At 39.6% G+C, this 14492-nt stretch overlaps 2 protein-coding genes across 2 annotated transcripts; one reads left to right on the forward strand and one right to left on the reverse strand.

Annotated features, from left to right (window-relative positions):
- Window positions 1–897: 897 nt before the first annotated feature.
- On the reverse strand, window positions 898–10872 carry LOC149449752 (serine/threonine-protein kinase SBK1-like). The gene is made up of 5 exons (XM_089692830.1): window positions 10805–10872; window positions 6252–6368; window positions 2342–2517; window positions 1869–2071; window positions 898–1479 (listed from the first exon to the last, which is right to left on the reverse strand). Exons 1-5 carry the CDS (start codon window positions 10870–10872, stop codon window positions 898–900), a joined length of 1146 nt encoding a protein of 381 aa, XP_089548956.1.
- A 387-nt stretch (window positions 10873–11259) lies between these two features.
- Window positions 11260–12329, forward strand: LOC149449753 (serine/threonine-protein kinase SBK1-like). Its single transcript, XM_089692831.1, has 3 exons — window positions 11260–11422; window positions 11545–11747; window positions 11835–12329. Exons 1-3 carry the CDS (start codon window positions 11260–11262, stop codon window positions 12327–12329), a joined length of 861 nt encoding a protein of 286 aa, XP_089548957.1.
- Window positions 12330–14492: the final 2163 nt, after the last annotated feature.

The following is a 14492-nucleotide window of genomic DNA, read 5'->3' on the forward strand; positions in this document are numbered from 1 at the left end:
AAATTTAAAAACCATCAATTTGTTCTAATATAGTACACATGTTTAGGAGCTTTATTTAAATCTGTCTTTTTTCTTGCTGGCCGGGCTGGACATATGATTGACATGTGTTTCCCATCCTCATCTATCCTCCAGCAGGGAACAGGTCCTGAATGCTGCTGCAGAGAACTGGGCTCATGTGATGCGGTGAGCTTGGCTCCCTGAATCATTTCCCTGTCAGCTCACAGAAGATGTTGCATAACATTGGGTGTCAAATCCTGGAAAAGACTGAATCTGGAGCAAAGACAATATGGGGCAGCACTAGAGCTTGAGGAGGGTGAACATTGCTTGTTTTTGTAAACAGGCCCCCCTCCTACCACATGAAAGAATAAAACTGGAAATGAGTTTTAAGGCCATTTAAGGAGAACAATAAAATCAATGGTGAGAAGAAGTGCAATGTAATTTCTATGTAGTATAACCATGCCATTAGCTGCTCTGTGGCCCTGGAGCAGAGGGTCCCATAATTTAACCATATAATATTTTCTTAGGCAGGGGAATCATTGGGAGACTAAAGCCAAACAGAATGAATGTGTAATTAGTGTAGGTACCATGTAAGCATACATCGGTGTTATAGCTTTAGAATGGTATATGTTTGAATAGTGAAATTGCTTTTGAGAACTGTGGTGGAAAGAAGTGGACATGTGGTCCAATTAGATCTGTGCTTCTGTGGCTCATTATATACGGTTTTCCTATGCTATGAGTTAGTATTCCTGAAATCAGCAATTACAGTAGATAAGCAAACATGTGACCAGATACAGAAAAAGCCAGCAGTCCTAAGATTTAGACTTACCTTCCCCTAGGACATGAGTGTTGTATGAGGCAACACTTGATGAGGCTCCACAATGGACATCATGCACTCTGTTATATCACATGTATGACTGTTTTCCTGGTTAGATTCTCTGGAGGCATTTTTGCTGTCCATGGCAGGTGGACATATTTTAAAATGTCCATAGCAGAACACCTCTCAGAGGCATTGAGGGCCAACAAGTCCCAGAACATCTGCCTGGCTTCCATGGAGAATTGTTGCCACTTTCCTGGTGCCAAGGTTAGGTCTTTCTTTGTTTGCCACCAAGCAAACTCCCGATACATGGGGTCATGACCCCCTGCTTCTTCCCAAGGAAATGTGCCGGTCATAACTGTGTACAACAGGACTCCAAACGCCCACACGTCAATGCTTGGGTGCAGCAGCAATTGATCCCCTTCTTTTAAGCTGCACAATTCCGGAGCAGTATATGGGATGGACCAGGACATACATGGTGCTTGAGTGCCCCGGAGCCTCGTCAGTCCAAAATCTGCTAATTTGACTTCCTTACATTCAATGTCCATGAGCAAAATGTTGTCCAGTTTAATGTCCTGATGGACCATTCCTCTGCTGTGCATAAAGTCTAAGGCACTCGCTACCTGTGGAACAAAACCCTTTACAATATCTTCATTTAAACCAACCTGTAGGGAAAAAAGAGAGAAAATTAGTCACTAGACACAAATATAACACAATGTTACCCAACATATTGAACCCACCTTACCTCTTGTACAGGGAAACAAACATACATTAGCTGAATACACAAGGACTAGGATTAAAGGAAACCTGTCAGCATACAAAATGGTGCCATTAATGGTGCAAGATCCATCTTAACCCATCTTACTCCATTTTAAACCTTGCTTCATATCTTGAGTGATACACATACCTAAAACAACAAGCGTATGCCAACTATACATCCTACCAACTCACTGCCCTGGGAAAGGAACCTTTAAAACTCAGAAATGCTTCAAAAGCAACTAAAACTAGAAATTGTGACTTTATAAAGATCAATACATTTTTGATACAAACTTACATTTAGCTTTACTATTGAATGAAGGTTTCCAGCTGGTGCCACCTTCTGGACAAAGACATAATCGTTGCTGGTTTCGAAAGCGATTTCATGGGTTTCGATGATATTTGGATGGCCGCTGAGACTAAGAGACATTCCGTATTCCACTAGGAAGTTGTCCATTGGAGTTTTCTCTTTATTCATCAGTTTCATAGCCACCAACTCATCTGTTAAAAAGAAAGACATAAAAAGACAATGAGTATCATAAACCCAACATTAGAGAAATGATGAAGCTTGCTAAAAACCTGCTAAAGTTAGTTAAAAGTTTATGTAAATCTAAAAGCTCTGACTTATTAAGATCCATAATCATCACTCAAAAACTGGAAGCAAGGGGGGCTTGGAAAACTTAGAAACTTAAAAATGCTGCTCAAAAGCACTCAGAAGCACAACTGATTCTGTAAATCATTCTCTTTACATGAATTAGGCTACAAATTTACCTGAACCCCGATGTTTGGCCAAGAGAACCTTTCCGTACGATCCTGTCCCGAGCTCTTTGATGGGGTGGAAGTGGTCTGTGACTTCCATCATCGTCAGGTTTTCTGAGGTTTCGGAAATGAGCTCAAGAAGTTTCCTTGCAGTGTTCTTGGTTACTTCTACAATGCTAGAAGCCATTCTGGAATCACAACATCAAAAAATACAAATGAGTTTCATTTGGCACTAATCATTAGTAAGCGGCATTAATCATCTCTCTGGATATCACCCAGTTACTGTTATTAATTGTCACCTTCATTAGAGGTGGGGGGAGGGGTAGTATTGTAACTAAAGACAGTTATTTTACATTTTAAAGCTGATATATGCTTACAATTCTTATTAAATACATGTTGGGCTTATGTTGATGAGCTTTTATTCACAGCAAGTGGATATTGCTTTCCTATATAAGTCTATGGTAATGCAAAACCCACTTGAAGCCGATCAAATTCACCTGTCAATATACAGTATTATAAATTATTTTAGAAGGGTCTCAAATGGACATCAAACTGATTCTATTGACACGAACCCTTACTCTGATACATACAAGTTATATGTAAGAAGTCCAATTATTTTATAGATTCCAAAGAGAGAAAGGAGAGATGTAGAATGGCACTGGGCAAAGGACCGAGAGTGCCATCATTCCAAACCAACAAATGTCTACAACAAGGTAACAAGCGGGGACTTCCTAGGATGGCAGCCAGGGATATCAATTCAAAACATAGGGATACAAATTCCAAATGTATTAGTCACATCATACAAAAGTTTTTGTATTGAACATCATGTGTGAATCTTTTAAACTTTTGCATGATATGACTAACATTTATGAAAATATCTTTTATAGCTGGGTGTTGACTTTCTGTCCTTAGGTGCCATCCTAGGAAGTCCCTGGTTTTACTTTGCTGTAATACAGTAAAATTATTTACTAAAGATATGTGACTTCCTGAGACTTCAAGCACAAATCCAACCAAAGAATTTGGACAAAAACTGAAAAGGGTTAGAACATCTTTTAACTTTTTTTTGCCATTTCTGACGTCCGATCTTCCCTCACTTCATGTGTGTGGTCAGCAAAACCTCCTTTAGGAGAACACAAGTGGGGGAAGAATGAAAACTTTTATTAGGTTTTGTAAATTTTTTTTGTCCCATAATATTTTTATTAAAGATTAATAACAGGTACATAAACAGAAAGAAGGTTTGGTGGCTATTTCCAAAGGTGACCAATATCAATTCACAATAGGAAATATTCCAGAGTCAGGTATAACTGGACAATGAAAAACTGCATTCTAGCATGATATAGTAACAGGGAAATACAAGGGGTCCCTCATCATGGACCTATACTGGTCTTGCTATGAATACACCATAGAACAGTGTTTCTCAACCTTTTCTTAGCCAACGTGCCCTTTAAAATTCCACACAATCTTGAGGCACCCCATGCTAAAATGTAAGAACGAAACAAATAGTTTTACGTAACGCAGCAACATCCACACAAGTAGGACCCCCAACATTAGAAGTGGTTTGTTCTTTCATAGCTATTGCACCTTTGCACATTGCTACCGACATGTCCCAACATTCTCCCTCACTCAGCTAAAGTGACCTTAGTGCTGATGGAGAGGGGCAAACAAGGATTCAGGTGACCGATGTCCTCCTTTTCAACCAATTACATCATCCGTTAGGATGTCAGCGGCTGGACCCCACAGAACCCAAGGTTGTAATGCTGCACAATACAAATTTGTGGTTTGTGTAACAAAAAGGCAGGACTGATCCATTTACTGTCATTGGGGAATTTGGGGCAATTTTCCCAAGTCACTGCTGAAGAACTCAGCACCCTGGTTTGGGAAAAAAAAAAATCTACCACAGAATATTCTAGCCAGACTAGCAAGCCATGGATAGAAACAGAAAGATAAAAAGGCAGGTTTTGCATTATACATGTCATAGGACAAGATAGTTGGAGCACTCAGACTGATATCTTCGTCAGGTGTTTATTGCCATGTGTGTCCCAGTATTGGGTCACTAGTGGATCTTCCCAATAAGGACCCAGGTGGTAATAAAAACCTGACAGAAGTTATAACTCATTCATAAATCAAGCAAATAAATGGGATTGGCTGGAGTTGGCCTCTAGCTACAGCCATTGTATTGAGTTGCTGGTCAGAGTTGCCAACATTCTAGTCAATGTTATGTAAGCTTGTCATTGTAACAATATAGTGGAAGAGAACATAGAACCCAACATGTACTAAATATGACAAATGGGAACAGTGGAATTTGGAACCCGATTACTATAAAAAAAAACATTTATTTGCTGGATTGTGATTTCAAACCAAACTGAAAATTACCTAACAGACAATCTAGGATGACCTAAGAAGACCTGTATAATTTTACTTCTAGGATACATGAAGAAAGATAATCTCAATGTATGTATGAGGTTGGTTATATTCTAAAAAATATTCAATCAATACACAGACCTCTAAACAAAAGAAAATAATGTATTCATACTTGTAGGGAAATAACAGGCAATTTAGATAAAAGGTAAAAAATCTAATTGAGGGAACATAAAAACGTTTGTCTATTTAACTTACTGCTAAAACAGGTTCTTATTGGAAAATTTGGAAAAGCAAAGAAAATTAGGGGGGAAACAAAGTTGCATGTACAAAAAGATAGACAGGAATGGTGAAAAAACTTTTGATGGTGAATTGTTGTTTAACACACAACTACTAATCTACAATCTCTCAGACAACCTCGGATGGAACAATTTCATTTTATTTCAAGGGAAGATGAAGAAAGAACATCTGAATGTAATGCATGAGGTTGGGTAGATTGTAGAAATAAAATATTGCAGATATTCCATCAATCTATGGATCGCTCAACAAAAGGCAATCATTTAATCCTTCTTGTAGGGTAATAACAGGCAAGGGAAATAAAGATAAAATCTTCTAAATTCAGGGAACATTAAAACATTCTTTTATTTAATCTTTTTGCTACGACATTTGTATTGCTGGGTTGTCATTGTAAAATATGATGAATGAGAAATATAGGAAAACAATGGCGTGTACAAAAAGACAGACAGGAATGGCAACATATGAAACTTAGGGAAATAAAAAATCTTTTGGTACTGAATTGTTTAGCATGCAATTGCTAATCTACAACCTACCAGACAACCTAGGATGGAATTGTTTCATTTTATTTCAAGGATACATGAAGAAAGAACATCTGAATGTAATGCATGAGGTTGGGTAGATTGTAGAAATTACATATTGCAGGATAATGTGGATATTCCATCAATCTATGGATCTCTAACCAAAGACAATCATTGAATCCCTTTTGGTGGGCAATGTAACCTTCTGCTAAGAAATCTGTATTGTTAGGCTGTCATTGTAAAATATGATGACAAAGAAAATTAGGAAAACACTTGTATGTATGAAAAAGTCAGACAGGAATGGCAAAATTACAGGAATGGCAAAATTACAGGAATGGCAAAATTACAGGAATGGCAAAATTTTGAACTCAGTAAAAAAAACTTGATTTTGAATTGCGTTTAACAAGCAACTGCTAATCTACCATCTAACAGACAACCTGAGGAGTAATTGTTTTTTTAACTATTTCAAGTGTACATGAAGAATGAATATCTGAATGTAAAGATTAATGATGAATATATTTTAAAAATAAAATGATCACAATATCATGTGGATATTTAATCAATATATCAATCTCTAAAATAAAAGGCTTATTTGTCTGACAATAAATAACAGGTCAGTGAAAAAATAGAGAACATTCTACATTTTTACTATTTAAATTTCTGCTAAGTACATCTCTTAATAGTAGAGATAAATACTAGCTAAGGATAAAACTGAGGATTATAAAACTATGAAGTTCTCTATGACTTACTTTGGAAAATGAAGGTATAGATGGTCTCCAAGTCGGTCTTCACGGAGGAAATCCATGTGGTCTTCTGAAAAGCAATTCTGGCGGGAAGCAGTCAATGGAGGAAATGAATCACTTTTGCTACAAACAAAATGAGAGTCACTGAAAGTAAGAACTGGAGGTCTGGTATATATGTGAGGAGAAAAAGGAATTTGTTAAATGAGATTCTGATTGGCCAACGCAGAGGAGCTGCTCATTAACATATGATTGGTGACTTTGGAATGGGCTCCTGAAGGGTGGAGCAGGTAGGTCCATATGAATGGGGATTGTTTATGCTGTGCCAGTGTGATGAGGGCGGGAAATTACCCTGAAACTAATTTTAAATTATTTAATTAACCAAGGAAACCGTTTTTAGATGAAAAGTTTTATAGAGACAATGTATAAAATGTCTTAATATTCTTTTAATAATATATTTTTATTAAATTGCTCAACATAAATTTACAAAAATGCAAAATATCACATTGACCCAATTTAACCATGGAAAATGTTTGTATAAAATATCTGTCTAAATAAATGAAATCTAAACATGCATCCATATATAAATCATAAATATACAATCTAAAATCAACATAGAATTCCACCCACCTGAGACTATAAAGTGGGCAATATATATGAACTGACAAAGGCTGGAATGCTGAGCTGTGATTGGACCCTGAAAGGAAAGTTATTCTTTAAAGGTTTTAACAAAGATGTTCCATCACTAAAAGCTTCAAAAATCTTCTGCAGATTCTTACGATATATACTAATCTTTTACAAGCAGAGGATTTACATAAAAAGTTTGAGGGCCAAAATACATTTTTCTGCTATGGGGCTTCATCACTAGTCATTTTTAGTAATGTGGAACTGCTCAGACTCAGCACTGCGCTCATACACATATATGTTCATTGGGGAGATGAAGGAACTTTCCCTGAGATGGTGAAATGTATGTCTTTATTGTCATGTTTGGTTTGTATTTGTTGTATTTTGTCTCCACAATCTACTTTACTTTAAATGTTCACTTTGAGGTCACAAAACCGAAAATAGAGAGTACTCCATTGTGACAAGTCCAGATCACATTGGGGGCCAAATTTTTTTAACTGAAAAGGTTAATAAACCCCCTGATGTTGGTAAAATCCAGATTTTCTTCTCTTCTAAGAGTAATGAAGTGTTTTTGGGGTGCCATAGTAAAGGTAAGGAGATGGCCTCACCAGTGTGTCCCATACTTCCAGTACTTTATTGAGCAAGGCATAGGGAATCATAGACCAAATGTGGAGGAAATGCAGGAAATAACCAGCTACTCTGCATTAGGTTGGATAGTAGAACATGCTTGATAATTACCTTCTATATTACTAGATTGCTGGATTGCCATATTCAGGAAAAGGATATTGGAAGAACCAACTGAAGCTGGTCAATTTAATAGGGATAATAGTAAACTGAAGAGGAAATTTTTTTTGCTTGTTTGATTTTATTTTTTTTGGTTTATTTTATTATTAAAAAGGTAAAAAAAATCATGAATTGATAGATTTTTATTCTTTAAAAACTTGTTTTATTGTGATTTGTTTTATTGAAATGCATTGTATTTGTATGAAATTAAAGCTAAATGTAGCAGGGAGGATGTTTGGTAATGTTCACATTTTAGCATCCTCATTTTTGGAAAAGTGGAACTTTGTGGAAGATGAATAAAGTGAATACAGCTGTTGCAGATAAATTATAGCTTTATTTTTTTCTCTGTGCATTGTAAAAACTTTCTAGTGTATAAAGCTGTGTGTGGTCAGTGGACCAGAGTATGGAGTATTTTTAGGTTCTTTTGGTATACACTACAAAACATTGTTGTTGGGGGAAATGGTAGCCATTGTCATTGTCAATTGTTTCTGCTGAGTGTCTGGGTGTTCACCTCTACTATTGTTTGTTTACTGTAATTACCAAATCCCATCACCATTGCCTTCAGTTCCTCCTCTGTGTATTGTCTGTTGGGTGTCGGCTGAAACCATTCAGGGTAGATCTTATTGTTATGGTAAATTTCTGTGCTCCAACACCTTGGGTGTACTGAATATTGTAGTCTCAGACTAATGGCTTGTCATTGTGTCATTTATTTTTCTAGCACTTATTTTCTTGCATTTTCTCAACTTGTTAGTGGAGCTTTGAAATGTTTAAAGGTAATTACTTGGAAACTGTGAGCACCATCTGCTGGAAACAGCTGCCATATCTAGCATGGAAAGCTCTGTAACTAAAGCCGGCCATAGAAGGTTCGAATCTCGGATGGTTCAAGGCCAAAATGTAACCAATGTATAGACAGGCTGAATGTACCTAAGTTGATTGATTGGTATAAATTGGGTATAACTAACCTGTCTGGTCTTCCATGTGATCATTGCTAGAGGCTAATATAGCCGCTAGCAGAAATCACTGTGTTCTCCCAGTGGGGATGGCTCCCCCACCCCCTATCCCCACCAAGAGAACACAATAGCTCCATGGAAGGGATTCCCCCTTCAACACTGATTGTGTTGATATGGGAATCAAGTGATTTTCTTTCCTGAAACCCGCGGTTGCAGGAAACCTTATTAACCAAATATTAGGGCATCGGAAAATGAAAAAAAAAAGAGTAAATGTAAAGGGTTTTTACCTGGTATTGTTAAAGTATTATTATTGTTAAGGCCTCCCAGGAGGAAAGTCTTAAAAATTAAGAATTACAAATCTGAAGGTGACACAAAACAAAGAATTGATAGCAAAAGCGAAAACTGAGCAAAATCACACCATAGGTTTACACAAAGTGGTCCCAGTCCCACCCCGGGGAAAAAGGGAAACATTACAGATTATGCACAATGTAAACTATTTCAATTTTCAATGGTCAGGCTGCCATAGCCGAGAGGTTGGGACATATTATCACATCTGCTTCTATCTGTGCCTATGATGTAGGGAGGGGTGAGGGATGTGAGGAGTATTGGGAAGAGAAGGATACAGATCTAAATTATCCTTTTCCAGTGGATATGGAAGAAATTGCTGACCTAAAAGGTATATTAGTGTAGATGTGGAGGCGTATAAAGCAGTCATGACTCTAGGTATCCTCATTTGGTTTGTCAGCTTGTAGTGACCGGGTATCTATGGATCAGTATGTGTCTGTGGTTGGCTGACCTTGTCCCCGAGTTAGTGTATGGTGGTTGGGGGCCAAACAGAAGGAACGTGTTCCATAGACACAGGGATTGTGTTTTTTGTTCCTGTGGTGTCTTCACGGATGGGAAGTGGTTTCTGTGAACTACATTGGTTGTATTTTTGACCTGATCATGAATGAATTCCTTATAAATGGTCTGTATCTAACAAATTCTGTCAGGGGTATGTAAACTTATGAGCACGACCCGAATCATTCCTATGCATGAAGCCAAAATGAGTAAAGGAAATAAAATGCATGGACTGCAATTTGCCGTAAATGCGGGCCCTAGCAAAAGCCGTTTATTGCAAATTCTGAGCAAGGCCACATAATAAAAATCATTGGATGGGTCTCATGTTATGTATTTTACAGAGGGAAGAAATTAAACACCCAGTTTAACTGCTTCCTGACCGACCTATAGAAGAATTACTGCTACAGGCCGGCACAGGTGCACATAATCACATTATATATATATATATATATATATATATATATATATATATATATATATATATATATATATATATATATATACACATGATTTTGCATTTCCAGGTAGGGGCCATGGCTGTCAATCACCAGGTCCTGGCCGGTGATTACTCGCCGGCACCCCATGATTACCGAGGATCTCCGCCGGGAAGGAGAACTGTTTTGTTTATTAACAGTTCTCCTCCCTGTCAGTTCCTGTGATTACAGTGACGCACACACAGCCCCATAGTAAAACACTCTCAGCGTCCTTTTTTCCCCATGAATTGAGCTTTCTTTCGGTGGTATTTGATTTTACGCACGTGCCGCCCTGTAGCAGTATTTCTACTATAGGGCGGTCGGGAAGCGGTTAAACTTACTAAGATCCTTTGCTTTGATAAATGTTACCATTTGCTTTGTAGTTATCCTAAACTAACAATATATCTAAAAATCCGATACCAGAAGATTCCTGCTTATGTCTTTTCCACCTTCTAGGATTTTGCTGAGGCCGGAAAGTCACAGAACCTGAGTACACCTTCACACACCGAACCTTCTCACCAGGAGCTCCACAGCAAAATGAAAAATGTCATTTCATATTCCAGTAGAATGGAATACTGTATATGAAGTGATCATCTATAGCCCAGCAAACGCTGATACTCCTGAACCTCAAGTCTTCCTTGTTTCTTTGTATTCATTCTCACATTCTGATTACAGTCTACAAGTGATCAGTTCAAATGCAAATTGGCAAACACAATGTTGGCTTACTTGTACAACGTATGTAAATTCCCAGGCAGCCAATCAGAATGCTTCAACTTTACAACCACCCCCCCCCCCATTTAAACTCCCATTTAAAGGTGACCTTCTCTTCCCTCTTTCATTCCTCTTCAACACCAGATCTAGGGTGACATTGTAGAATAGCTGAAGATCTCACCTGGAAATCAGTGGAGCCTGATAACAGAGGAACACTTTGTAGGATACATTGAAGAGTGATCTCAACATTTCCTAAGGTAAGTCATTATATTCATACTATTATAAGGAATGTTTTGTTACTTCCTCACTATTATAGAATGACACTTGTCAATAAATACACAAATATAACTGAGCTGTATATAGTAATGTTGTAGTTTTATATCGGCCCTCAGTTGTGTTTATGAAAATCAGAATTTAATTGGAGCTTTTTCTATCAATCACATTTTCCATCTCATTCCCTACCAGCCTGTACATATAGTTGGTACAAATGAAGACTTTAAGTCAATATTTTAGTATATGTTTTATTATGTTGTGTGTTTGGTTGTATTATGAGAAGGATATTTTACATATTATTTGGGGGGGTTGAGATGTTATTTGAATAAGGGCTAAAAACTGTTCTGTCTTTTCCAGATCAAAATGGCTTCTGCTGCCCACAATGTGAAGATCCTTCTGAAAGGACTTGTCTCCTCATCATCACAAGGTCTACAGGAGATAGACTTACAGGAGAGATTCCACCTCATAAAGGAACTTGGAAGTGGAGGACATGGTTCAGTGCTGCTGGTGGAGGACAAAGAAACAAGTAAGTGCCAGTTATACAGGATGTTTTAATTGTATACATCTCTCCATACCCATAACATGATTTAAATATATATGTACACAAATGCTGTGCTTAATATCAATCTAATCATGTCCTATTTACAGATCAGAAGATGGCTTTGAAGATCATGGAAAAGAAAAGAACAAGTAAAAGGCAATTTCTGATAGAGTTCAGTGTGTCCTCCTACCTTTCTCCTCATCCCAACATCATCAGGAGTTTTGGCATGGCCTTCAAGACCCAAGACCACTTTGTATTTGGCCTAGAGGCAGCACCAGTTGGTGACCTGTCCTCTATAATTGTACGCAATGTAAGTCTGATTCCAGCTGATTCTGAATTTTAGCAATTTTCTGGATCATTCTATTTCAGGGTAATAACTTTTTTTTCTATATTCCAGGTTGGACTTCCAGAAGACAGTGTTAAAAGATGTGCCATGCAGATTTCCAGTGCTCTGGAATTTATTGCCGAGAAAGGACTGGTGCACATGGACATAAAATGTAAAAACATTTTGGTATTTGACCAGGAGTGCCGTTGTGTGAAAATCACTGACTTTGGCCTTACTCGTATGAAAGGAACAGTGATTAGATCTAAGTCTGGCAGCACCTCCTACAGGGCCCCTGAGAAGTGTGAGCTCACTGGACAGGAAGAACTGGCTGTAGACTCCACTCTGGATGTATGGAGTTTTGGAGTGCTCCTCTACTGCCTGATTACAGGAAAATTTCCATGGAAGGTGGCCATAGATAAAGACAAAAGATTCAGCAGATTTGTTGCCTGGCAAAACAATCATTGTGATGACCCCCCCAGCATCATGGAACAAACTGCCCACATGTCTGCAGAGAATGTTCAGATGTCTCTTAGCTGTGGACTACAATCAGAGGAGCAAACCGACTGAAGTCTTGTGTTATATGGAGGAGAGCTGGAAATCAGATTCAACCTATTGTGACAGTAGGCAGGTGAAATCACCTGGTTGCGTCCTGGATGGACGATATATTTGTCCAAGGTTCAGGCTTTATGGGGATTTGTACCACTAGAGGGAAGTGCTGAGTCCTTCAGCACTGAGGTAATGAGCCCAGCTGAAGGTAGTGGGCTCATTAAACACCTCTATAAAATCTCCCAGAGTGCTTAGGGAGTTGCTCCACCCTGGAACCAGATCTGTGCCTGAACTGTCTGGGGAGCTGACCTGTTACCTGTGTGCAGAGAGACCAAAGCCTGTGTGGCTAGCCTCCAAGTACTAGCAACTAGGTATAGCAGCAGGCTGTACCTAGTGGGTAGCTAGGGAGAAGCTGTTGTTGCAGTAAGTAGCCAAGTTGGCCAGGATTTATTTTGATGTTTCTTTTTGTTTATCATTTTTTCTGTAAATATTGTAAATAAATTGCACCTGTTTGTTTTCACCTCCACTATTGTTGTGCTGTGCCTATTTTTTTTTGTGTTGTGCACCCATCCAGGGGGTCACACACACCCGCTGCCGAGCTAACCCTGTTACATATGGTGGAGGACGGCGGGCAGTTGTGGTAACTAAAGGCCAGCATGGAGGAGATAATCAGACAGTTGGCTCTGGCAAATGCCAATCAACAACAGGCAAATGCAAGTTTCCAGCAGAGCATTGCAGCCCAGCAGAGGGCCTTGGAACAAGCAGAGGTCCGCCATAGGGAATTGCTGGTGCAACAGGACCAGAAACACCAGCAACAAATGGAGGCTGTTTTGAAGCAGCTCCAGCAGAGGCAGCAGACTGAGGCTGATTCTGGTAAAACACCATCATTTTCTGTGGGCCGTTTATTGCCAAAAATGACGGGAGAGGATGATCCGGAGGTGTTTCTAACCACCTTTGAAAGGACTGCTGAAAGGGAAAAGTGGCCTAAAGAACAGTGGGCTGGATTGATGGCCCCATTATTAACTGGAGAGTCGCAAAAAGCTTACTATGACCTAGAGCCGGACCAAGCCAAAAACTATGATGTGCTAAAAGTGGAAATTTTGGCCCGGTTGGGTGTTACCCTCGCTGTCCGTGCTCAGCGGATACATAATTGGACTTTTTGGCTTGGGAAACCTCCCAGGTCACAGATGTATGATCTCATTCACCTGAGCAGGAAGTGGCTGCAGCCAGAGACTTTGACCGCCCCAAAAATTGTGGAACGTGTCGTCATGGATCGGTTCCTAAGGTCTCTGCCTACTACTATTCAAAAGTGGGTCAGCCATGGAGACCCAGAAACTGCAGACAAGCTGGTGGATCTAGTGGAGAGATACTTGGCTACTGAGAACCTGACCTCCTCTTCCAGAGACTCACGGACTTTCCACCCTAAGACCAGACCATCCCCAGCGGCGGGTAAGATGACTACAAGGGGTGAGGGTGGAGAGAGTGAGAGGGTGGGAGTATTACCCAATGTCTGGCAAGAGCGGCCAGGAAGGCCAAGGCTGCAAGAAGCGGTGAAAAAAATTGTCTGTTACCACTGCCGGCAAGAGGGACACATTGCAGCTAATTGCCCAGTGGTGGATGAGCCTATGCAGTGTGACTTTCTGAGCAATAGACGTCAGTCGCTGTTTGCGACAGTGGTATGCACGGCCAGCCCGGGCACTGAGAAACATTTGTGCAAAATGACTGTTAATGGAAATAATATTGTGGGGTTGCTGGATTCAGGTAGCCTGGTAACCTTGATAAGAGAGGAGATGGTCGCTACAAAGGTCTCTGGGCATAAAAAGGTGGCGGTGATTTGTGTGCATGGGGACACTAGGGAGTATCCCGTGGCTACTGTGTTTTTTGAGACCCCCAAAGGTAACCTGTCTCATCAGGTAGGATTGGTACCTCATTTACCACATGATGCCATTGTGGGGAGGGATTTTCCAAAATTCTGGGAACTCTGGGATTGTTCTGACCCCCCCACTGTCTCCCCTGCAGACCAGGAAGGTGAATCCCAGAAAGCGTCTGAGTGTGGTGAGGTCTCTCCCAAGTTCCCCTTGTCGGTACTAGCTGGGGAGACCCAAGGAACTGAGGAGGAGCCCGCCTCCTCAGATGAAAATCTGCCGGTTGTGGAGTTCTCGGACTTAGAGGTGCATAGGGAAA

Source organism: Staurois parvus, unplaced genomic scaffold (genome assembly GCF_062004578.1).
Source record: "Staurois parvus isolate SC_StPar_1 unplaced genomic scaffold, SC_StPar_1.0 ptg000605l, whole genome shotgun sequence".
Classification (NCBI taxonomy): domain Eukaryota; kingdom Metazoa; phylum Chordata; class Amphibia; order Anura; family Ranidae; genus Staurois; species Staurois parvus.